Source organism: Lutjanus erythropterus, chromosome 1, assembly GCF_056507025.1.
Source record: "Lutjanus erythropterus isolate fLutEry1 chromosome 1, fLutEry1.hap2, whole genome shotgun sequence".
Classification (NCBI taxonomy): domain Eukaryota; kingdom Metazoa; phylum Chordata; class Actinopteri; order Lutjaniformes; family Lutjanidae; genus Lutjanus; species Lutjanus erythropterus.
The window spans coordinates 12,848,051-12,872,642 of NC_139317.1; the positions used below are offsets into that span (position 1 = coordinate 12,848,051).

A 24,592-nucleotide genomic window follows, 5' to 3' on the forward strand; every position below is an offset into this window, starting at 1 on the left:
CGAATGGTGTTAAAAACAATACTCCTCTCGAAAGCTACTCAAAGTATTAGTTACTTTTGAACCATTCATCTTTAATGCATTATCAATAGCAGGGATTCAATCAAAGGTGTTTCTTTTTCTCCAGATCTTGAGTCTAAATTACTCAAACTCCTGTGTTGTTCAGGTCAGTTGTCCTGATGACCTTTCCAAACCTGAGCCTGCTGCTGCGTTTGTCATGGTCTTCATTGGACTGTTTTGCCTTATTGGCTACAAAAACACAGATGAAAGGTTTTGGTATTAAAGTTGGGGTAGGCAGTTTATTTTTGGGGTCACTGGACAAAATTTCCATAACCTTTTAAACCCAATGTATTTCAAATGATCTGAGAGAAAGTGTGACTTCTCTTCTTATTGGCTGTTTGCAGCCTTTAATTCTAGTTAATGAAGGGAGGCTTCTGGCAGAAGATTTTTGGCAGCCAGGGGTCCGTAAGGTGGTTAATTGTTGAATCTCGTGGATGAGAGCAACTGATCTGGGTACTTTGCTCTTGCGGTATATCCTCAACCCTTTTTGGCTGAAAAAAACCCACATTAATTTGATTGATGGTCAATATTTTGTGAAGACACTTTATTTTGCTGTTTTGGTACCATTTAACCAAACTCCATTCTAAATTAAGGTTTTTTTCCACAGTAAAAACTGTAGTTCATCACTAAGACTCTTTACAGATTCACTTTGATCTACAGACACAATCAGCACACACCATTTACTCACTAACATCGTTAATTAACCTGTGATTAAGTGTTGTCCAGTGGCACAAATGCTGACTGGTCACTTTTGCAGTGCTTGTTTTCAGCCAAAGAGGAGTGTGGTTGTGGGACGTGACATGTGACTGCTCTCATCTATTCCCAAAACTTTTAAAGTATATGACAACCTCAGCAATCAACCATCTTTCTCCAGAATCACTTTCCACTCCTTCAATTTAAACTGTAGGCCTGCTCAGTACTGAATCATGATTTTAAAAATATCTACATAAATTACACAGTCAAGCTCCAACAATTTAATAGATTAATCAATTGGTTGATTGAAGGAAAATATGTTGCCAGCTATTTTGATAATCTGTTAATTGTTTAAGTATTTTTTCAAGTAACCATGTCCAACATTTGCTGATTCCAGCTTCTAGAATATGAGCATTTTCTGGTTTACTTTGTTAATTATTACATTAATTATGAAGATTCTTTGGGTTTTGGACTGTTGGTTGGACAAAAGAAGCAATTTGAAGATATTACTTTTGGCTCTGGGAAACTGACAAGAATTGATCGATTAATTTGGAAAATAAATGCTAGTTGCAGTCAAGTCAGAGGGGATTCCTAAATGTAAAATCCTCTCAAACTGGGGCTCCTTCGTCTAATATGCATGTGTTGTGGGGATCCTTGACATGAAAAAGTTTGGAAACGCCCTGGTACAATGCATACTCAAATACGAGTAAACTAACAGACTTGAAAATAAAAGTACCAAGTACCAGAAAATGTACATAATTACAGTCATTTGAGTAAGTCGTTACTTCCTCCTCTGCTTACAACAGTATGACGGTCAAACAGTGAGTAAAATGTTATTATGGACTGAAACATCCTTTTGATTTGAATCATATTCCTGTGAACTCGTGACGTGCTATTTTTCCAGTCAGTAAAAAAAGCTTTCTGGGCCTCGACGGTTTCCGTTCCAGGTGACTCCCCATTTGTTATCGTTTGTAGAAGGGAACCCTTGATTTGTGGAGCGATCGCGAGATTTGCGTGTGTTGTTTCGTAATTGTGCGCGGTGTACAAATTAATTATATTTTATAGTGTGACACCGCGATGATTAAAATCTGGGTAGATTTAGGGACAAAAAACACGCGGTTAAGGTTTGGGGGAAAATGGTGGTTTGGATTTAATGTGATCACTCTCGCGAGATCCTTCGCGGATCCGGGCTTCCCTTCTAGACACGACCCTCACATTTCCACAGTGACAGCGGTTTGCTCGCTCGCAGTCAGCCACAGCTCGAAGCAGCTAGTCTGTGGAGAGCGCAGCTAGCTGACGCAGCAACAGTTAGCGGTGGGTTCTAGTTAGCGGTTAGTAGGAACTGGGTGTGAGTGTCTGTAAAGCCTTTAGTGATTATTATTATTTACAATGAAGAAATTAAAGAGGCCCGCATCCTGACGTCCGCATTGTGGTCAATGACGGTCTGTCGCGGCGTTGGTGACTGACATGGACGCTAGTGACAATAAGGTACAGTTTATTTTAACATTATCTGCTTTTTGTTGGGGTCTTGCTAAAGCTTTAGCCTGATGGAAGAGGGGATATATCGTTAGTTTATTTTACTGAGACCCCTAATCCGACGCTGGATAAGGTTATTCAACAAGCTACAGTTCCGTTATTGTGATTGTAAATAGCAGCGATGCTTAGTGGTGACTTAAATTAGCTATTTGGGTCATTAGCCGCACTAACAGAACGGTAGGTTTGTGCAGTTATCCCATTTAGCTAGCACGTTAAGCTAACCAGCTAACGGTAATGGCAGACCATAACAAAAGATATCAGATGAAACGTCTCTTGTCTTCTGCCTCAGTGAATGTGTTTTCAGTAATTTTACAACAGGATTGAAATTTATTTCCATGACAATATTTCGTTGCTATAAGCCCAGAAAGGCAGCTTGGGTTGAATGTTAGCTTTGCTAGCTAGCAAAAGCTAAATCTCTCAGCTGTCATCAGACGGTGCTTGACAGATAAAGCCACAGCTAGCAGCATATCTTAAAATGTGTTTGATCACAGTAACAGAGTCGTTAAAAGGGTTCAGTCCTGGTAGGAATCTGTGCATGAGAGTGTTGTTGTCAGGAGAGTCGGAGAGGTTTCGTGGATTGTAGTCATTAGAGGAATGTCTGGTTCTTCTGCATGTATGGCATTCCTCTGACGCTGTTTGCAATGCAGAAAGTTTAGTTTGGTTGTGGTTGGGTTTGGTGTCCGAAGGCGTGTGTTGGCAGTGCCTCAGATCAAAAACCGGTTAGCTGATAACATGTGGCTCCTCTGGTCAAATGTGTCAGATTTCTTAAAAATGTGTATGTTAATCTAGTGTTTCAAAATTCATTAGTTCTTTCCTCAGTTCTGACCCCCTCCTTCTTAATGTGAATAAAGGAATATTGTGCAAGATAAAAACAACAACAACAACAACGTGTATGCTTTTCCAGTCCAAAACGTCAATATTTTACAGCCTGGAAATAAGACTTAGCAATCAGCTGTTTTTGTGTTTTGTTGTTGACAAACAGCTTGGACAGATCCTACTAATTGTACCTTTGAATAAAGTTTACTTAAGGGACACTCAGCTTGCTTTGCCCATGGGCCACTTTTGGAAAATGTCAGGGGGGCAATTAATTAACTAACACTAATAATGTTTATTAGGCAAAAATACATGAACATTAAAAGGCCCATAATTCAATTGTCTTTGGAATTCTTTATTTTACAATTAAATGACTTGATACAAGGATTGACACTATGTTTATACAACAGATAAATCGGATATGTTACTGCATTTAATAGCTGTAACTACATTTTAATTGTAAATATTTTGATGTAGGGTTGAACAGTTCACATCATCATCATATTTATATGTTGTTCTGTGAAAATTAAATGCTAAAAATACCGTTCCCCCAGGGCTAAACAAATTTCAAACAATAGCTTGACTGATATTACAATTGTGATATGATTCATGATGTTAAAGGGAATAATAATTCTGACATCACTCTCATTTTCATTGAAAAACAGTGCAGAGATGTTTTTTTAAGACTGTAGAATATAATCTGTAGGGCAGGACGTCTCTCCAGCACAACAATATTTAATTTAAAATGGTATTTTGACACACATTTTGCCTTTAACAAATATTGAGCCTCCTGTTTTGAAATTTGCAATGGGCAATATTGTCATTTCAACCAAATTTCAAGTAATTGTTCAACCCTACTTTGGTTACATAAAGAGTTTATTTAACATTAATCATAGCTGGAACCTCTTCCATTACGCAATTGCTCAATTGTTGGAATGATTCATAAACATGAACTGCTCCTACCAGGGGCAATACTGTATTTTATCTGTTTAATGTGTGTAGGCTAATATGCAACTTTCCAAGCAACAGCCAAGGGACACCATTGAACATTTGCTAACTGTTATACAATAAACTAACAAACAACAGTAAACAACAAAATTCCTAATGTGAATCCATTAATTTTAGTTTTTAATTAGAAAATTGTTAGAGGGTCACTCAGTGCCCTATTTGGCCAGTGGGCCTTAAGTTGAGTATCACTGCTCTACTTTCTACAAGGGTTATCACAGTAACAGAATTTTAAACTTTGATACAATATTAGTATAAAAAAAGATCATCAATAGCTCTTTTGATACCACAGCAAAAAGAAAAAAGTCTTAGACATATAAAAAAAAGGATCTTTTTTTTCCTTTTTTAAAAGTTAAGAGCCTGTGCACAGTGCTGGTACAGAAAGTGAGGTTTTGCCAAGCTGAGAGGAAATTTCAGGCAGGAAAATAAGGACTGAACTAAAGTGAGATCTTGATCGAGCACCTAGAACTTGTCTTATTTATTTTTATGGTAATTTTTTCAACCACTGGCCACATGGCAAGTGCATGTTCAAATTTTACCAGCTACTCAATAAATTACTTTTATTTTTTGGCTGGTGAGTGAAGCAAGTCTACCAACCGCATTCATACTTTGACCAGTGTTTGGCTGGTGTTAATTTTGTGCCCTGGAAACAGGTATTGGTGGTCTGATCATGTTTGAAAGCAACTGGTGTGAGAATAAATCCTTGCACAAACAGAGGCTTGTGAGATCAGTAGCCCCCTCAGTGTAATCACTCCGAGATCTGTCATCCCCAACAAATGCACATCTGGGTCTGACCTCATTGCCTTTTTCACAATCACAGCTATTCTCACCCACCCTCTCACTAATGCACAGATACACAAACACCCACATCGTTCAATCAAGAGATGGATCCTCTGACCGGCTCCGTTTTCCTTCCTTCCCTCCAACATTCCTTTTTTTTTTAAATATTTGGATTTCTTCAGTAGTGTTCAGAATTCAAGATTCACGACCAGTCCACATGAAGCCTTCATGCTATGTTTTGCTGTGTAATTAGCTAATCCTGTACTACTGTCCCTACTTGATCCTCTCAAACTTAATCCTATAAGAACATCGCATCAGCTATACTGTACTATTGTACAGGTTCAGACAAACTAAACCTTTGCAGTACTATCAGTCTGGGCATGGAGGCTGCTATTACTCCCTGAGGGTTTGTAATCTTTACTGCTGTGGTTTTGTGGTTTTAACTAAATTGGCGTAACAAGCTCCACTCACCATGACTGTTTAGATAGGGTAGGATCTATAGATTACCTAAGGAAAAGTGAGAGAACCACCCACAGACAGTAGCAGTGGGAGACAATGGCTGTCTGTGTGACATCCACTGGCTGCACTGATGCTCTATTCATGCATCCCGACCCGACCACTGTTTCAGAGAAGTGAGGGGGCGTCTTTGTACTCTGAACCCTGTCACCTCTCCTCATCCTTTGCAAAATAGCAGATTATTTTAATGGGACCTCTTGGACAGAGCTGCCACCTTGGGTTAGACAAATGCCACCATGATCGCAAATGAGGAGCGCTCAGAGGTGTAAAAAAAAAAAAAAAGGCTTCCAGACAGCAGTGGATAGTTATGTGTGAATAATTCTTGGTATCTTTACTTTTATATGACAGAAAAACTGTATTGTTGGGTTGTGGACAAAATAAGGCATTTGAGGACATCATATTGGGCTTTGGGAGGCATTTTTTAGACCAAACAGCTAATCAGTTAATTGATAAAATAATTGACAGATTCATGGACAGGGAAAATTGTTAGTTGCAGCCTTAGACTCTTTGACATGTTAAACAAAATCCCTGTAAACTGAGAAAATATTGTTTAGTCGTGGCCTTTGCGTGTTTTTATACTTTCAGAGTTTCTGCATAGTTAACTTTGTCTGACAAGCAAGTAAATGAAAGTTAATGCATTCATACTGACACCAAACAGTATGATTTTATATTGATATTCTAACTTTAAATGAAAGATTATTACATTTGAAAATGTGCAGGAATGTAACAATAACAAAAACTCAAGGTACAAGAACACCACATATTTATTTGTTGCAGTATAAAAAACAGAGAAAATGGGGACTTGAACATTTGTTTTCCTTTTAAGTTAAAGTTTTTCTGCCCTCCTTTAATAGAATAAAATAAAAGTAGCCAGCCATGACCAACAATGAAAAATTGGTCTGAATTGTCTTTGGAAATGAATGTTTGAGTTATGTATGCACCATTACAAAACGAAAACAATGCAGCAGTCCTTTTGTTAAAAATAAAATAAAATAATTAACCTTGTAATATCATGGTAGATATCATCACAGTCTAGTACCAAATCAAGACATTTTTTTATTGCAAAATTGTCTGTAATGGCTGATTGAATTTGGGAGTCCTTTAGTCTTCACCTATTGAAGAAATCTGAGACGCTCAGGAGGATAACAATTGATAAAGCCTTTATTAACTCATGGCTATCTAACAGTTACAAACATGCCATTAAGGCCTTCATCAGGACAAGCACCAGATTCTGCTGGAGACCTTAATGGATCAAATTTGGGTCCCCGAACTGAAGAGCACCAGAGGGACACTTTTTTTCCACACCCGAGCAGGACTCTGCGCAGATTATTATGTGGCTGGAGTACTTCAGTGTTTCAGTCCCAAACCCGCCTTCCAGTGCCCCAGACCTCTAATCTCTGGCCTTTCTGTGGCCGGCTGCATCATTTCCTACAGTCTGACTGTCTGGATCATAAATCTGGAAAGCTATAAAACCAGTCTGACTCAAAGAAGACCTTGAGTTAGTGCATTTATGGTGCTTTTACCTGCTGTAAATATGTCTGTTTTTTTTTGTGTGACAGAATTGCATTATTGATTAGTTTATTTAGCTTTGGATTGTGTGTAATTTGTGGTATGTTGCACACAGCAAATGGCCTTTGTCTGAGTGCACCAAAGCTTTATGTTGCTTAAAATGTGATGCAAAGGTGCTGCTTAGGGGTCATTTGTCTGCTGGTTGCCCATCATTCCTTTCCACCTGTTCTGATTGCGAAACTTTTTTAACAGTATATGCTGCTGTGTTATTTATACTATGAGAATTTTCCTAAAATTAGATTTAAAAGATTGCAATACATGTCATGTTGCATGTAGTATTTCAGTAAATCTTAATATACTGAATCTTAATCCCTGTATCATGGTACGCAACATATCGCCAGATTCTTTTCAATACACAGCCCTAATGAAAAGTGCCCAGAGATACCTGTAACGATTTGATGCTATACAAATAAAATTGACTTGACTCTTATTTTGTGTCAAAGGCTTTGAGAAAATTGAACAACATAGTATTTAAGTCCTTAAACACCAACTTTAAACAAACATCTACTACCTCTTTTCTTTTATTATCTCTTTTGAATGTTGTTTTATCGAATGCGTATCAGGAGATAGCTATTATATAATTAAATATCTCCCAAATCAAACTGTAAACTCCTTTTGGCTTTGAGTTACAGAGACTCACCTCATTGTAAACTATATTAACAGGAAGTTGATCATAGTTTTATATTCTTCACTTCTGTTTATCCAGCGAGGAGAAATTGACTGTCAGAAATGGCCGGAGCCCTTTTTTGACATGTTGTGTACTTTGCTTCGATCCTCTGGCTCTTGTGTGTTATGTCATCTTGGAACTCCAAAAAGGTTTTATGTCCTTGAGTTAAGGCCTGATACTCTTTTTATTGATGGCTGTAGGCACTCAAGACTGTAAACCAACTGGAACACTATGAGGAAATGTAGTGCTCAGCTGTGATTACCGCTAAATAAACAAAAGGTTGGTCAGTCTGTGTACACTTCTCTCTCTGTCTCTGTCAGACACTCAGTTCTAAGTTAATATCCCTGAGCATAGATCTCATACATTTGCAGCATTTTGAGAGTTGATGTTCGCAAGTTCTGTCATTAGTGTTATAAATCTTAACCTTCAGAGAGAGAGAGTTTAACCAACCACCCAAACTTACCATAGAAAAGTCAAATAATTGATGAACGTAGGTGTTTTTTCCCATGAGTTCTGATATGGATTGTTGCTTCCACTGGCATCCTACAACTATCCCATTTTATGGGTGTGGGATGGCAATAACAATAATAAAATGTTATGATCTTTTTAGTGTGTAGCTACAGATACAGATACAGCGAGGGTAATCTTTGGGCCTGATAAGACACAACCAGGGAATATGATGACTGACAAAAACCTTAACAATCAATTAATTGATTAATCGTTAACAAAACACATTTTTCTCTTTTTCCTTACTTTTATTTTTTTTCCTTTTTTGCTCTTTTATTGTTATTTCCATTTTTTTTTATTTCTTTTTTCTCCTTTATTTCTCATTTTAAGTTAGGTTTCCCTGTTCAACAAGAGGCTCTGCCTAATAAAACAATGTCAAATGAGGCACAATTACTGCCATTTATAGAATATTGATTTATTATTGATTGATATTATTAAATTAATCTTTTCAAAAAAAGTCTGTCAAAAAATGCTTTCATATGGGCACAAAGGGGACAACATATATGTCAATACCAGTAAAGACTGATATAGGGCAAATATCAGCCAGCAAGTATATCTGTCTGACTTTACTAATATGCATCACATTGTGACAATAATGGCTCTTCATTTGTCTCTCTGCAGGATGTGAAGCTTTCAGCCGAAGTGGAACCGTTCATCCCACAGAAGAAAGGTCTCGAAGGATCCCTCGTCAGCATGAGTCTTTCTGGAGAGCCAGGCGGAGGAGGAGGGGGCGGAGGCTTAGGAGGAGGCAACGGAGGGGTGGAAACCACTCCCATACCCAGCTACCTCATCACCTGCTACCCTTTTGTCCAGGAGAACCAACCCAACAGGTACAGTTACTCTGTCACAGCAGGGGGGAGATTTGGAAGGAAGTGACTTCAACTTCATTTAACTCTGAGATAATGAAACCACTTATAACTCCTGACCAGCTGAAATCACAAGTTCAAAATATTCTTGAGGTTATGGCCATTTCTTTGTGCATTCAGGCCATCAAACATGCCATGAGGACTAGACAAAATAAAGACACAAATCTTAAAATGACTCCAAAGCAAATATCTCACAAACAGAAAATGTAACTTGCATATCGAGCTGTAATCTGTTGAATTCACAGATAATAAGCTTGCTGAACATTCGTTGAAAATGTAATCATGTTGTTATGACATGGACCTTGCTTTACAAGTCTTCACATATTCCAAAGTAAAAATAAATACAAATAAAAATTAGACAGTGAAGTAACTCAACACATTACAGATGGTTCCCATGTGGCACTGCATGCACAGAGCACAGCAAAGAAAAAATATCTCAACCCCACAGTAACACAGGAAAATTAGTCTAGGTATGAAAATATAAGACAGGTCCTCTTAGACATATGTTACCAGGTTTTATGTTACCATATATTTATCTATTTATTTATTTATTAACAGAAAATATTCTTTACTAAAATCTAAATCATTCATGTATTGGTCTTAAATGAACTTAAACTGAATAACTGACTCTGATGGCAGCAACAAGAGTGTTTCTGGTCGATGATAATTACAGATTTTGCCAAAGCTGCTAACTTTGGTAGAAATATTGCCATTCCTGGTGGCATTGTGGGAAGTCTGGTGTCCCCATTTGCACTGACCAAGAAAAATCTGCTCTCTTCTGGACCTTTTCTGTTTTCAGAAAAACTCATTTACTGCTCTGTTTACTGTAATAAGAAGAAAAGAACACCATGTCCCCAATGTTGAGCTTCATAAAAGAGATCCTTTAAACAGTGGACTGAGTTAGGAGCCATTAGATGCTGTGTGCAGTTTAAGACTGCTTAATTATGAATGGAAACCTCCCCAGAGTTGCAGAGTTTACATGGAACCACAATCTCTGTTTCCAGTGGCTCTTTCTTTGTCCGAAGTGATCTGCTGTATCCTGCACACATCCGTTCCTTTGTTTCCTTCCCCCCTATTTGAATGCAAGGAAATGCTCGCTATAGTAGGCTGGCTGTGAAAATGTCTCTGGATCCTTATCAACATTACTGCACACCACGAACACACCCCCTAACAAACCAACCATCATGCACATCACTGTGGTATTACAGATCCTAACCTGGGAATCACCCCTCTCTCGCTGAAGGGGCTTTAATCTTATTTTGAGGATCACATTTTAATCATTCTCCCCAACAACACCGCATGTTTAGAGACAATACAATGTTTGAAATGAGGGAAATGGTCCAACAAACTTTACACAATGCTGTGATTAATTCAGGATGTCACTATCAGATTTCTCTCGGTTGAGTTTTTGATATTGAGTACCTGCCAATACAGAACAAAGATCGCGTTAACCAAATATTTTCCATCATTTACTGAATTTTTTTAATAGTGTCAGAAAAATCACAAGGCAGAATTTATTTAAAATAATTTTGACTGCAAGTAAGAAAGCCATGACTAGAAAATGTTTACAGCCAGAGCCACATATATTACAAAAATGTATTGAAATTATTGAGGATATTTATGTTATGGAGAAGCCGACATTTTCTTTAAAGCTGCAAGTATGTAGATTCAAGTCCTACTGGGCCAAATGGGTACAATACTCTAATACCACAGAACCTGGTTATTTTATTTTGTAATTTATTTCTTGGGTATACACAGTGGACAACATGGTTTCCATCTAAATTGAATTAGCCATAGATGTTTGTCCCAGTCTGCCCCCAGTCTCTCCTCACCTGACTTTTTGTGTTGTTCTTGTTTTCCTTTTGTCTGTTTTTGTCTGCTTTTGATTCTTTTATATAGTTAGCTTGATTTTGAATATTGCTCTGTTTTGCACTTGTCTTTCTTTATTGTTGATAATAAAGAAAAAAGAGTCATGCCACACATAAATTGTAAAAATAAAAAAACAATGAGAGTGATCTACCATAAGAAATTTGCAACAAGGGAGCGATCATCTTAAGCCATATAAAAGATAGATTGAGAAATCTTTAGCTAAATAATCACAGACTCACTACACCATTTATTTTTCTAGTAACCAAGTGTTTAGCTTTCATATTGAGGAGAGAGTGAGAGTGAAACTGCCTGCTCCACACGCCACACCTGACTGCCTGGACACGACACAAAAGGAGAGGGAGAAAGGGCTGTTGAAGAGCCGTGGACTGCATTACACTGAGTAGTGTGCATGGGAATGAATTATTGTATAAAATACCTTAATATATTTCTCGCCTTTTTCCCTGATAGCCTGAATAAGTCACTAAATTTGTTGCTAGTCACTTTTTTAGAAATAATGGTGCTATAAGGGTCTGAAAAGTCAATAAATCTAGTAAGAAAGTTGCCAAGTTGGCAACGCTGAACCCAAAAATTACGATGTGGTTGAGAAATTATGTGAAAAATGAGGTTGGAGGATGAAGGACAAGAAGGAGGCTTAAACTGCGTTCATTAGCCTGCGGAAGCACTTTTTGTTGTCAGCAGACCTCCACTGTTGAAATGATTTGTGATCGAACAGTCGGTGTCTCTGTTCATCTTTTCTCTCCATGTCCTTATAAATTCATAATCTGTAAGTTTGTTCTGTATATTAGACGACGTTTTCCAAAATGACATGCTATTAAATAGGCTATTTGTCGATATCATTAAAAAATGAAAATAAAAACGATGGGCGAAAATAGATTATTACAGAGTTTTTATGACCCTGCATGTCAAAATTTTACCAATAACCAATAATTTAGTGGCATTTTCGTAAGTGCTGCAAACAATATGAAACAAGCAGGTGGGTGGGAGTAATATAGCAGAAACCCCCTCACTGATAGCAATGACATTCAAGATAATCAATCATGAATAAATACAGGGACAGGAAAATATCCTGTGTGAAAATAGGTTTTGTAACTGGATTTCACCCAAAAGTGGACATGAAAATAATATATGCAATGAAATGCAAGCAAATGCACCACTTGTAAATACCAGCAGTAATGCTTTTTTTTTTGTTTAACCTTGATGAATCAGTTTGCAGTGTAGCCAGAAGAATTTCCAGTATTACACCGGCCTCTCCTCATTAGCCAATATTGAAAACAGTAAATCTCTTACAGCAGAGAAAACCACCCAAAAAAAATTAAAGGGGAACTCGTTTTTGAAAACACAGATGCACACTGCCCGCTTAACCCAAAGCTGACCTACATTAAAAATAACATTTCACTGCTTAACAGCTTAGTATTTAGACCGTATAATCTGCGTCACAGCCTTCAGTTATGGTTTCACATTTCAAAAAAAGTACAGTGCGTGTGGAAAAACTTTACTAAAAGTAAGTAAAAATTAAAATCTTGAAATGCTCATTCAAAAGCATTGGCAGATACAGATAATTTGAGTTTGTTTGAAAGAGCAGAATATCAGAAATAATGTTACTTCTCTACTCTTTCACAGGCAACATCCCATGTATAATGGAGGGGAGCTGCGCTGGCAGCAGCCTAACCCCAGCCCTGGTGGTTCATACCTGGCCTACCCCATCCTGTCTTCCCCACAGCCTCCTGTCTCCAATGACTACGCTTACTATCAGATCATGCCTGCTCCGTGCCCACCTGTCATGGGCTTCTACCAGCCCTTCCCTGGCACATATGCAGGTCCTGTGCAAGCTGGGGTGGTCAACCCTGTCTCAGCAGACGTCAGTGAAAGGCCGCTGCCACTGGGGCCAGCGTATGGGATGGCCAATCAGAGGGGGAGAGGCATGGTCCGACCTAATGTTCTCCCTAAGGTACAGATGATTAACAGCCTCATTGTGATGCTGTCACACTGACGTCATGTTATTTGTATCGCTTAAAAGGTGTCCCTCCTCATCCTCAGTCCATTTAATGAGCATGGCCCTTCCTCTTTTGTTTGTCCTACAGCAACAGTTGGGTGTGTGCCAGCCACCAAGGGGTCGCCGGCCTCCAACAAGGAGTGTAGCAGTGCAGAAGGAGGTGTGCACCTTAGGGCCGGATGGCAGGACCAAGACAGTCATGCTGGTGGATGCAGCACAGCAGACTGGTAAGAATCCTGCAGCAATAATGAAAGATACTTTTAAAGGGATAGTTCACCCAAAAATGAAATTTCACTCAATATCTACTCAACCCTGTGCTGATGTGAGGATGGGTGAAGATCTCCAGTTCACAAAACAGTCCCACAGCTTCAGTGGAAAACAGTGTTGCAGCCAAATCCAGTACAATTGAAGTGAATGGTGACCAGTTTTAAAATGTAAAAAAAAGAACACAAAAAAGCACAAAATATCTCTGTGCTGCTCGTGTGGTGTAATCCAAGTGTCCGTAAGCCGCAGCATTAAAATTTGACCCCAAAAAATGCCATTTGCACCATGTTTTCAGCCTAAATGTCAACTGTAGCCTCTCAGACCTGATCCTCGTGCACACGCCTGAAGCAGCTACACAGGCTGTCGCCCAAGCGGCGTGGCTGCAGCAAAGAAATGATGTTCTTCTTCTATGTCAACGTCATTGGACATTTTCTTTTCTTCTTTGTTGAAGTCAGTTTCTGAGCAGACCTCTCTCTGTCTGAGTTGTTTCCAGGTTCTCATATGTCTTGTGTCGCACACATGTTATAAAACAACGTGTGTGCTCAGACTTTCAGGCAGGCATATATATTCCTCTGCTCTGTGAAAATGAACTAATAGCTGCTGACTTCAAATTGCTAACACAATCTGCAGCTCTGACTTCAGTGCCTCACACTGAGCTGCTACAGCAGTCTTAAAGGCTCAAAATTTAAATTCAAACTTCCCATCAGGTAGAATGATTAAAAATATAACCAGGGGCTTCATTATGTTCTATATATCATTTTATTTGTTATTTTCTTATGGCACTGTAGCAAAAAAAAAAAGTGTTTTCCTTACTACTTTTAAGACCGTATAACAGTGATGCTGCTGAAATAAAACTCAGAAAAACTGACTGACATGTGATGTGCGTTGCTTTTGGGAACATCAGTCATGATATTCAACTCTAGTGAATGGTTCACCTTTTTTCATATGGTCTAGTGTTGAAAAAGCAAACAAAAATCGCTGTAAATCATAATATTGAATCCCAACACTAGAGAATGTCAATTTAAATCGAATTGGCACCCAAGAATCGTATTGAAACGGGAGATGAGCGTATCATCCTCGTCTTAGTGTATACAGGCATTTTAACAATAAAAAGGAACAAAAACTCTGCCAACTAAAGATGAGAAGTCTAGTTTTAGCAGTGGGAAAATTCTGAGTCTGATTTTCCAGCAGTATGTTTAACCGATGTCAGTGACCTTCTTCGGTCCTGTGGCTGAAAGGAAGCTGAAGCCCAAAACATTCAGGATATCGTTACAGTAAGCTGCTTCGCCTGCGAACAAGAATCTTTCCTGTCAGTGAGGAAGCACGACACAATGCCAGTAAGAGTGTTGTCTGGTCTTACAGGTTGATGTTGATGATGCTTGTGCTTACCTTCTGAAAGAACTGGAATGCAGAGTTTCCAGTTTCCATGATGTCACCAATGAAGTCTCACGAGCCTCTGTAAATAGTTTGGCAACTCAATTGTTGTTTATGCCTCATGAAAAATAGCTTACTGTTATGTCAGAGTAACGTTGGTCCAAGTTTGTGTTCAATGAGTTTCCATCTGCAGTATTTATGGTCTTTTTTTATTAACACTTATACATTAATGATGGCAGCATTTTTATTCCACTTTATAACACTATGTAACAAATTCATTTCAGGTCTAAGTTTCTCTTACTTTGTCCTCAGATTTCCCTGGCGAGGTGTCAGGGCGCAGTGCAGGTGAGCGGGCGAGCCCCCTGCTGTGGAAGAACCGAACAAAGAGACGGCGGGCGTCCCATCCAGGTGAAATCTACAACGAGCAGGGTGCCAGCGAGGCAGATATAGACAGTGACAGCGGCTACTGCAGCCCCAAACATAACCAGGCCACAGGAGCAACACAGCGAACAGCAGAGAATACAGCAGCACCTGCAGTAAGTCACGTACTTATCATCAACTCGAGACCAAAGTCAGTGAGGGGCTGTCCACCAAAGAGTTTTTTCCTCAGTGTGTGTTTTTTTTTTTTAATTGTTTCCAATGGGACACCGCTTATTTACACTCTGCTAGAAACAAGGCACTGAATGTCTGTTCTGCACTGTGTGTTGGTGTTTTTTCTGGTTGCTGAGAGTTGAAAAATCTTCAACTTTAGGATCCAATCACAGTGGAGGTGGAGCAGAACAAATACCCCAGACTGTGTCCTACTCACACAGTAGCCTACTTCTTGAACAGGGCTCTGTCTAACTTCACCTCTTGAACCAAACAGTGGTACTCGCCAAGATGTTTCCTCACCCACAAAATCGCATGAGCCCACATAGACCATGTTATGACATAATAAACACCCTTGCTGTGAAAAGCACCCCGTTATGAGTAGGTTTAGGGATAATCTGACTCACCCACTGCACACTGCAGGTATAAGCCTGCTATCGGTTGCTTGTTGGGCTTTGATTAATAGGCAGGTCATTTGCTCTGTAATCGATTAATAGTTGTTTTAAAATGCACCTTTAGTTGCTTGGCTTCAGGCGGCATCCAGTATCCACATTTTCAAAATCCCCAAGAAACAACAACAACCTCTGAGATAGAAACCTACATGCTGACTAATGACTAATTAGCACCTGAGTCGCTGATGGTACAAATGTAAACAAGCTAGCAGCTAATCCCTTTTCTTTTGCAGGGATTTAGACATTTTAATGTCAGGGCTCACCTCTCAACATGCAAATATTCCACCAAAACAAGTTCACACTGGACACTGTTTTGCAAGGAAAACGGTCACTGCATCCTGGGCCTAGCTCCACCCAAGACAAACGTGATTGGCTTAGAGAAATACCAACATGGCAGGGTGTTTTTTCCTCTAAAGCAGAGTCGGTACATGTGGAGACCTTTCTCTAGCGCTGAGCACTGTGGACAGAGGTCTGGCTATGCGAGACTAGGTTAGCCGGGCTTGTCACAGCAAGCCATGTCTGCCAGGAAATGTATCCCTGCTATCTCCCACTAGCAGGCCAGCAGGTCTGTCCTCTCTCCCTATGTGTTGCAACCTTCTCTTCCAGACCAGGACCAGTGCAAGTAACTTGTGCCGTAATTTTCACATTCAGTATTTGCTGATAACACACATTCTCTGGGAAATTATGTATTTGCAACACATAAATTAACCGTGCTGGGTGTTTTCAGAAGAGGGGCAGGAGTTTTCTAGTGGAAAGAAACACTTTGGTGGACACAGCTCACAGTGGATACAGCAGTGTAGAATTTGTTTTAACTCATCAGTAAATTGATAGCGCTTCAGAGCGGTACATCCTTGTTTCTTGTTTAGTGATGTAGAGGAAGGAAGTTGTTTGAACACATAGTAAACATGTGAATCATAACATAAAGATAGCTGCTATGCAAATACAAAGTCAGGAACTAGTCAAGTGAGCAGTCTTAAGTAAAGTAGCAAAAAATCATTTCAATAAAAAGATTGTAGAAGGCAGTTATGTTGGTTGAAGTAAGATAAAACGTCAGAAATTTGATTTGTTTGAGGTGGTTGAGAGCAGCTCACATACTGGGAGTAACAACAGACTGGACAGATGAGTTTGTGAGAAAAAGTCCCTGGAACATTAACATGTTCTTTAATTACATGTAACTGCTAAATGCAGCTGTGTGTTAGGCACTGGGGAAAAACACTTAGGCGCACTGCCCAAATATTATAATGGTAGGGAAAATCCTGCTGTTTATTCTGTCATCATCTTGACTAAGATGTTGTTGACATTCTTATGTAAACAAAGGGACAGTATTGTACTATACATGGACATGACCTCAATGTTTTTTGCCAACCTCGATAAGTTGATAACATAATTGTCGTGACGGGCTTATTTGTGTGTTGTGTGTAAAGAGTGTAGCTGGACTTAAACCTATGCAAGGAGTTTTTAACTGGCTATGAAGCAATTAATACTGATGCCTTTTTATGACCTACATAAGCATAGCGGTAGAAACACCACCCTTTTTGTCTCCTGGGACCTCCAGAATCAACACAATATCAATGTTCCTTGTAAGTAGCTTTAATTAAATTGCAGGCCGAAAACATTTAAGTTCACTGCATAAGTAGAGTGCAATTTGAATCACACCGCAGGCACCTGTCTCTATCACACGTCTAAGAGAGCTACTATAGGGGCATGACAGTTCTTTTGTTGCAACAATGGTAGAGGTCATAAATGTACCAGGAAGAACAACTAAGAAATACCACTGTGCTTGTGTAACAGCAAAGCAAATACCAGTGGAGGAGATATAAGGAGATATGTATAATGTAGTCCTTATGTTACCTTTTTCCCCTCACAGTGTTATAAGCATATTCAACATGTGCAAAATATCTCAACTTGTCTTTTTCTTTCTTCTCTTTCCATATTTTCTCTGGTGTTTAGGGAGTTGAGGCTGGTGTAATGACAGGTAAGTTTGACTCATGTTTTTGGATGAAGTTTCTGGAACCTTTCCTTTCCCTCACATCTTCACACCCTGCGTTCATAGTCGTATTTCTAATGCATCCTGTCTGTAAAGTATTACAAATTAATGTTGTTGGGTTTTTTTTCTGTTTAACCAAAGATTTTTGATTTTTTTTTTTATTATTCTCTAGCAGGTACCTGGGTAAATGTAGCTTCTCAAGCAACCCCGAAGCCCTGGGGTGACAGGAACGGTCAGTTTCACAGAGCAGACCAGAGGAAGAATCCTGAACAGAGAAACTTCTCACAGGTACAGTAGATCCCACTGGAGCAGACACTGCGTAAAAGGCTGCTGAATATCAGATGAACAACTTCAGCGTTAAGTAATGAGAAAAGATAAAAATACATTTAATTTAGGTGTGAAGGTTCTGTCCTGTAAGTAACACCAAAGCTAACTGAGCAGCAGATTAGAGATCGGTGTACAGTAAATCTCTCTTCTGGTGGGAGTAGAGCCCACTTGTGGCTACTGGTGTTGTGGAGGGAACAAAATACGCTCAGGCAACAAATAAGCAGTAGTTTAGCAATAACCTGTAACAGTGGTATTGGCCTGGGCAATATATCAGTATTATATCGTGAAGTGAGGTATTATCTTCGATTCTGGATATTGTTATGCCATTATAAGTGTTGTCTTATCCTGCCTTTAAAGGCTGCATTACAGTAATGTGATGTAATTTTCTGAACTCACTGAACTGATTTAAAAAATATCAAACAGTTTCAAAAAATGTCAGCAGAATGTATAGCAAGAAAGGCACAGGAGTTACACATTTGGTGTCAACATTTTCTTATCCTGAGTGATGTGCAATATTAGCATCCCTAATTGGCTGAAATTAGGATTAGAATTAAGCGTGTGCATTATTCATCCTGGACGTCTGTCATAACACCCCCATGTCTTTTTTCTTTTTCTCCTTTGTTTTGCTGTTGTTGTTTAAGTTTGCTTGTAAAAAGTTGGTTGTAAATGATTGGAAATTTGGAAGCAGCAAAACTGCATGTATGGAAATAGTTTTTTAAAAATAAATTGGCTGAAATGAGAAATTCTAATTCATGTAATTGCTATCTGATAACACCCTGACAGTTTTGAGAGATACTTTAGAAATAAGTGTACTATTATATTCACGTGAATCTTTAGCATATTGTTGTCTATTTTTGGAGGCATTTGAAGATAGAATTTCTCAGAACACCTTTATGTGATGAGAACAGATGCACCGTAGTGCATATTTGAAGTGTCCTTACAGAATCAGCTGCTCACATGGAAATATACATGAGTCAACAAAAACAGTGACGCAGAGCCACCTGTGCTGTCTGTGAGCTTTGGCATGTTCGCTTTTGTGTCCTTGCGTGCCACGTTTCCCTCACTTGACAGCATGTGCACAAATACACAGAAGGTAATAAACTTATTGCATACCAGTGGTTCCCTGTCTGACTCCTGTGATTTTGCATGCGTCTCTGTCTTGCAGGATTTCCACAGTGGTTATCCAGGCCGTGTGCCACCCAACCAGTCAGAGCAAAGACTACAGCCAGCTGTGGTCACCGGCACTGAGCTCACTCCAGAGCCCCTCTACTTTGAGGTTAAAGAAGTTTTCTTTTAAAAATTGATTTAAGAAATTCTCAATGCAGCACTGTTAACATCACACACATTATAGTTTAAAATTAGGCAGAATTTATTGTTTGTGCTGAAATGTTTTTTTTTGTATGTTTGTCAGGATGAAGATGAGTTCCCCGATCTGGCGTCTGGAGGGGCTGGCCAACGCAGCACCAAACAAGAATCTACTCCAGCCCAGACACACACACAACCTAAACTGCCCAAAGGCCTGGTAAGGGAAGACGCTTTCACATCTTGTACAAAACGGTGCATATAAATTTGTAATTATATAATTCACGGCAATTCAGTGCAGTTTCAATATGTTTTGAGTCAACTGCACTAAGGCTTTGACATTTTTACTGTTTTGAAAATAAGTATGATTAATATATAATTTATTTCCTCATTTCTTTCAAATATTAAATCTTCTGAAACAGTAGCAACACTAATCATTGGCTGATCCACTGGCTGACATTTTCCAAATCCTTAAGGGAGCTGAACTTTTCATTGATATGCTGCTGACTGGGTGTTTATCTCAGTTTCGTAGTCAATGTCGTCTCGCTGAATTTGGTATTTTTAATGATGCTGTATGGGTGCACTGAACATTTGCCTGAAAACAAGAAAAGCTTGGAAGTAGCATTAGCTGTATTGCTTGCCTTGTGTTGAATGCACCACTGTAACATTACTGTCAGTGTACCTGTTTCCTTCTTAAATTGTGTGGCGTGTGGTACACATTTTGAGGACAGCAAATACAATGTAAATGTCAGGCAGCGTTACACACTTTGGAGCCGACAATTCTTTCAGTGTGTGAATGTTGTGAGGCAAAGATGTGCAGAGAGACAGAGAGTGCACTTCAGGAAGATTGTTTTCTTTTGTCAACATAGTAGTTTTTGCAGGATTTGGGTCAGATCTGTGGTCGTACAGCTAAATCTCTGACTCTTGTATTGGTTGATATTGACACCCTCACTAAACTCTTATTTGTGTCTCTGCATGTATCACAGCTGGATAACCTACCAGAAAACTCCCCTATCAACATAGTGCAGACACCCATCCCCATCACCACCTCTGTTCCCAAGAGGGCCAAGAGCCAGAGGAAGAAGGCTCTGGCTGCTGCATTGGCAACTGCACAGGAGTACTCTGAAATCAGCATGGAGCAGAAGAAACTACAGGTAGAAACCTGCTCTGTGTCCACTGGGCAGCTTGAATGTGATGGCTTGTAGATGTGCTTCTCTTCCTGACTATCTCCTCACCACTGTGTGGCCTATTACCACCATTCTGATCTCTGTAGCTGTATTTGACTAATGCATTGATGTGACCTTGTCCTGCCTTTTCTTTCCTTGTCCTGCAGGAGGCGTTCACGAAGGCAGCAGGGAAGAAGAGTAAAACCTCTGTGGAGCTGGACCTGGGAGACATGCTGGCAGCTTTGGAGAAACATCAGCAGGCTATGAAGGCCAGACAACTCACCAATACCAAGCCGCTGTCGTTTACAGGTATTCACTAACTCTGTCAGACTTTAACAAGCTGTATGAAAAGTTGAACATACAACTTGTTCACTGTCAGTGATGGTCTACTCACTAAATTTTGCAAATTTAATTTTCTTGTTTGAAGTTTCCCCACACCCCACTGTGTTGTTTTGCTGTGTTTTTGTGTTTGTAAATGAAAACGTGTGAAAAATATAGTGATTGTCAGACTCACCACAGCTTACACAAACTCAGTTAACTTCTTTTTAAGTTAATTTGACTCATTTGTGTGGCTGGCTTGGTAACTGTGACTGACAGTAGCCTGAATCACCCCTACTGAGTGGGGCTCAAAACAAGGATCGTAAAGATAAATTGATTAATCACCAGAAAGAATTTAACTGATTAAAAATCCATTAATCGATAATGTGTGTTTTGTTTACCATTACTCCAGAGCTCACAGGGTTTCTCATGGTTTGGTTTGGTCTGCCTTGTTAGTCTAGACATGGCAGTAATTGTGCCACACTTGACGTTGTTTTGTTAGATAAAACCATTTGTTGATCAAGGACAGGTGGACAAGAGCAGATATTTGGAACAAGAGCCTTGTTGTTTTATTATTCAGTTCGTTGAGATGGTTTGCGCATCATGAATTAATTAGTGTACCGCTAGAATTGTTTAAATAAAACTTAAAAAAAAAGTTTTGTCGGCTCTTTTATTAATTATTAATGAGTGCTTGATTGTAATCAGTTGAGGAAAATCTACAAAATTTGCATCCCCACTCAGAAATTCTGACAGTCCCAAAACACTATGAACCTGCTGCACACATAGACGTACAAAAATTGAACTCTTATTCTGCCTGTATGTGACTTTGTTGTTTTTCTCTCCAGTTGGAACAACGACTCCGTTCCACGGTTCAGGCTCGACCAGTGTGCCGTCCATGTTGAAGGGTCATCAGCAGCCGTACTCGGCTCCACACAACTCCCTGGACTCCACTGCACCACGGATCAAGAGAGGGAAGGAGAGGGAGATCCCCAAAGTGAAACGGCCAACAGCCCTTAAGAAGGTTAATCATTTAAATTCAGTTTAATAATTTTCAAGGAACATGTTATTTGGCCTCCATAAAAAATTGATGATTGGTAGAAGGATTTTTTTTTAAGTATTCTTGTTTTTGACATTTTGTGTTTGTTTTGTGTTTTGATAGATTATCTTGAAGGAACGTGAAGGAAAGAAAGGGAAGACGAGCGTAGAACAAGAGTCCTCAGGCCAGGAGGAGCACGGGGAGGAGTCTCTAAATTTTACCGATGACCTTTCACGAGAGCCTGCATCCCAAGAAGGTAATTCATTATTAACAAGTGAAAACAGTTCAGTTGTACCCTTATTTATTTATTTATTTTTTATCCACGATGCATTTTGTAATTGTTATTTGTGGTCTGCTTTTTGTACCACAGAGAATGGTCTGAGCATGCCCAGTGATGCCTCCCTCTCCCCGGCCAGTCAGAACTCTCCATACAGCATCACCCCGGTATCCCAGGGTTCACCTGCCAGCTCTGGCATTGGGAGTCCCATGGCTTCAAACGCCATCACCAAGATCCACAGCAGACGTTTCAGAGAGTAAGTACTCGCTCTTACCCCACATTCAAGGCTCAGGTGTATTTTCATGTACACTTAAAAGTACCATGCACATTCAAATGCAGTGGAATGTGTGTACAGTGGCTCTCTTGGCTGTTAAAACTGTGTACAAATAAAGAAGTAATTTTTTTAACAATTAAAAGCAAGAAAACAAAAAGAATACATAAATAATAAATTCCACATAATAATAAGGTTATGGTAAGTGCATACATTCAGTATTTTGACCACCTGAGGGTAAAAATTGCCTTTTAGGTGGCTGGTCAGAGCTCTGATGCCCCTTAAGTGTTTTTGCAAGGGAAGGAGTGACAACAGACTATGTTCTGGGTGGTTCATGTCCTCCATGATGCTAAGGGCCTTCCTCCTGCAACCAATGGTGTACAGGGTTCTTACAGGTGCTTAAAATCCTTGAAAACGTGAATTTTAATGGACTGTTTTCAAGGTTAAAAAAAGTGCTTGAAACTGCTCTCTGTCTGACAAGTTTGGTTTTTAGATAAAGAAATGAAATAAGTCAGAGAGCCTGATTGTTTTTGCCTTTTGCACAAAGTGAAAATGATTCTGCTTGAGCCTTTCTTGCCGCCACGTGTGCCCACATTTAGTGTGAGCTGCCTTTGTTGATGTGAGCACTCTGATGGAACCGTGAATGGGAGGCTAACAGATGACCACATGGCGGGAGGTTACTGTTTCAACAAGCGTTGGCGTGAAAATGAAAATGAAAAAAAAAAAAGGGAGAGGATTTTATTGAAAGTGAAATTATTTGTCTAGTAATTGTGTGTTTTGTGCTCATTGTGCTCAGCCAGGTTATATGCACGTTTTGAAACATGAAATGTTGTCACCCGATCTATCATGAAACCTAATTTTGGTTATCTTGTGAGGAAGAAATGAAATATGGCGTAATAATTTTGAGCACATAAATAAAGTGTAAAAGTCATTTACCACACCCGTAAGGTGCTGGAAAAGCTTGACAAACCCTGAAAAGTGTTTGAATTTGACTTTAGAAACTGTGCAGGAATGCCAGGTTTAACTGTCCTGAACCTGTGGCGGTGGTTTTTCCTATGATTTTTTTTATATATATGTTTTAATTCTCCTTCCTTGATGCTTGTGGTCTTGTTCAGTCAGGTTGCCAAACCACACCAGTATGCCTCCTGTAAGGATGCTCTCTTTGATTGTCTGGTAGAAGCTGATCAGGATTTTTGTGGATGTTAAAGGAGGGAAAAGCAGAATGTTGAATGGGGACCTTTTGTAGGATTCCCCAGCATTTGGAATGTCTCAAAAATGCAAAACGTGGTAACAAAAAAAAAGATTCGCAAAGCAAATACTTGTCCCACTCAAACATCACAGAGCCTTGGCTGTGAGCAGTGTACTCTGAAAGTAAACGGGTGTTTTTAAGGACGGGATTGTACAATAAAGAATTGTAGAGTATGGCACAGATGCCTAGCACATTGTCCCTCCTCAGAAAAAATGTATGCCAGTGGTCACAGACACAGCTTTGTCCCTCTGTGTCCTCTGCTGTGGGCCTATTGTCCCAACCCGCCCTTCTCTAACAGATTTTGCATTTAAAGCATCCAAAAGGCCTCTGTAGCCAAGCTCCTCCTCTCAGCTCTGACCTCCAGGACACTTGCCCCTCAGGCCACGCTACGTCGACCTTCCGATAGATATCTCATCAAACCACAAAACTGCTGCCGGTATACATGAGACGCTGTGAGGCTGATCCTGACAGCAGAAACACGCTGAAGCACCACAAAGAGATGCAACATGTCATTATTGAAGCAAGCAGACTCTTGGCTGAACACACCAAAAGCACATTTTGCAGCTGATCTTTAAAATAAGCTTTTTATGTGTTCATGGATGAAATGTGTACCCTCCTTCCCTCTGGCCTGTCTGCTCTGCTCGTCTCTCTCCTTTCCTGTAGATACAATGACAGATCTGTGGAATAAGTACAGAATTTAAATAAAAATACAACTACAAATAGCAGTGATACTATTTCTAAAATATACAGTGGATGGACAGATTGTTATATTTCATCATGTGGAAGAAAGAAATCAGGGAAATTGAAACTCCACTTGAACAGCAGGGAGAGATGGAGAGAAATGAAAAGAGCTGGAAATTATGGGATACTTATTTTATCATTTTTCAGAATCATTTTAATTCAATTTCAGTTTATATCATATATATCATTTAAAAATTGTCAGTCTCTTTTCATGTCAGATTTGCTTGTCGACCACTGAAAAAGTAAAGCTCTGCACCAGGGTGCGCTCTGTGTGTTCAGTCCAATTGATAAACATGAGCACCAAATGGAAGCAGGCAGCGCATCGACATTTCAGCTTGCGGTGTGTTT

The 24,592-nt window shown here is 39.5% G+C and overlaps 1 protein-coding gene across 2 annotated transcripts in view; it reads left to right on the forward strand.

Annotated features, from left to right (window-relative positions):
- Positions 1 to 1,982: 1,982 nt before the first annotated feature.
- Positions 1,983 to 24,592, forward strand: part of secisbp2l (SECIS binding protein 2-like) — a 28,068-nt gene continuing 5,458 nt past the window's right edge. The window contains exons 1-14 of one of the 2 annotated variants that reach the window (XM_084747054.1): positions 1,983 to 2,238; positions 8,765 to 8,973; positions 12,520 to 12,847; positions 12,981 to 13,119; positions 14,843 to 15,066; positions 17,521 to 17,545; positions 17,730 to 17,845; positions 19,050 to 19,160; positions 19,296 to 19,406; positions 20,173 to 20,340; positions 20,520 to 20,661; positions 21,516 to 21,691; positions 21,830 to 21,962; positions 22,077 to 22,239. In XM_084747054.1, the coding sequence (XP_084603180.1) occupies positions 2,218 to 2,238; positions 8,765 to 8,973; positions 12,520 to 12,847; positions 12,981 to 13,119; positions 14,843 to 15,066; positions 17,521 to 17,545; positions 17,730 to 17,845; positions 19,050 to 19,160; positions 19,296 to 19,406; positions 20,173 to 20,340; positions 20,520 to 20,661; positions 21,516 to 21,691; positions 21,830 to 21,962; positions 22,077 to 22,239 (2,066 nt within the window). In that variant the 5' untranslated portion in view covers positions 1,983 to 2,217. The remainder of the gene's footprint in view (positions 2,239 to 8,764; positions 8,974 to 12,519; positions 12,848 to 12,980; positions 13,120 to 14,842; positions 15,067 to 17,520; positions 17,546 to 17,729; positions 17,846 to 19,049; positions 19,161 to 19,295; positions 19,407 to 20,172; positions 20,341 to 20,519; positions 20,662 to 21,515; positions 21,692 to 21,829; positions 21,963 to 22,076; positions 22,240 to 24,592) is intronic. The other variant, XM_084747138.1, reaches the window with a different exon arrangement.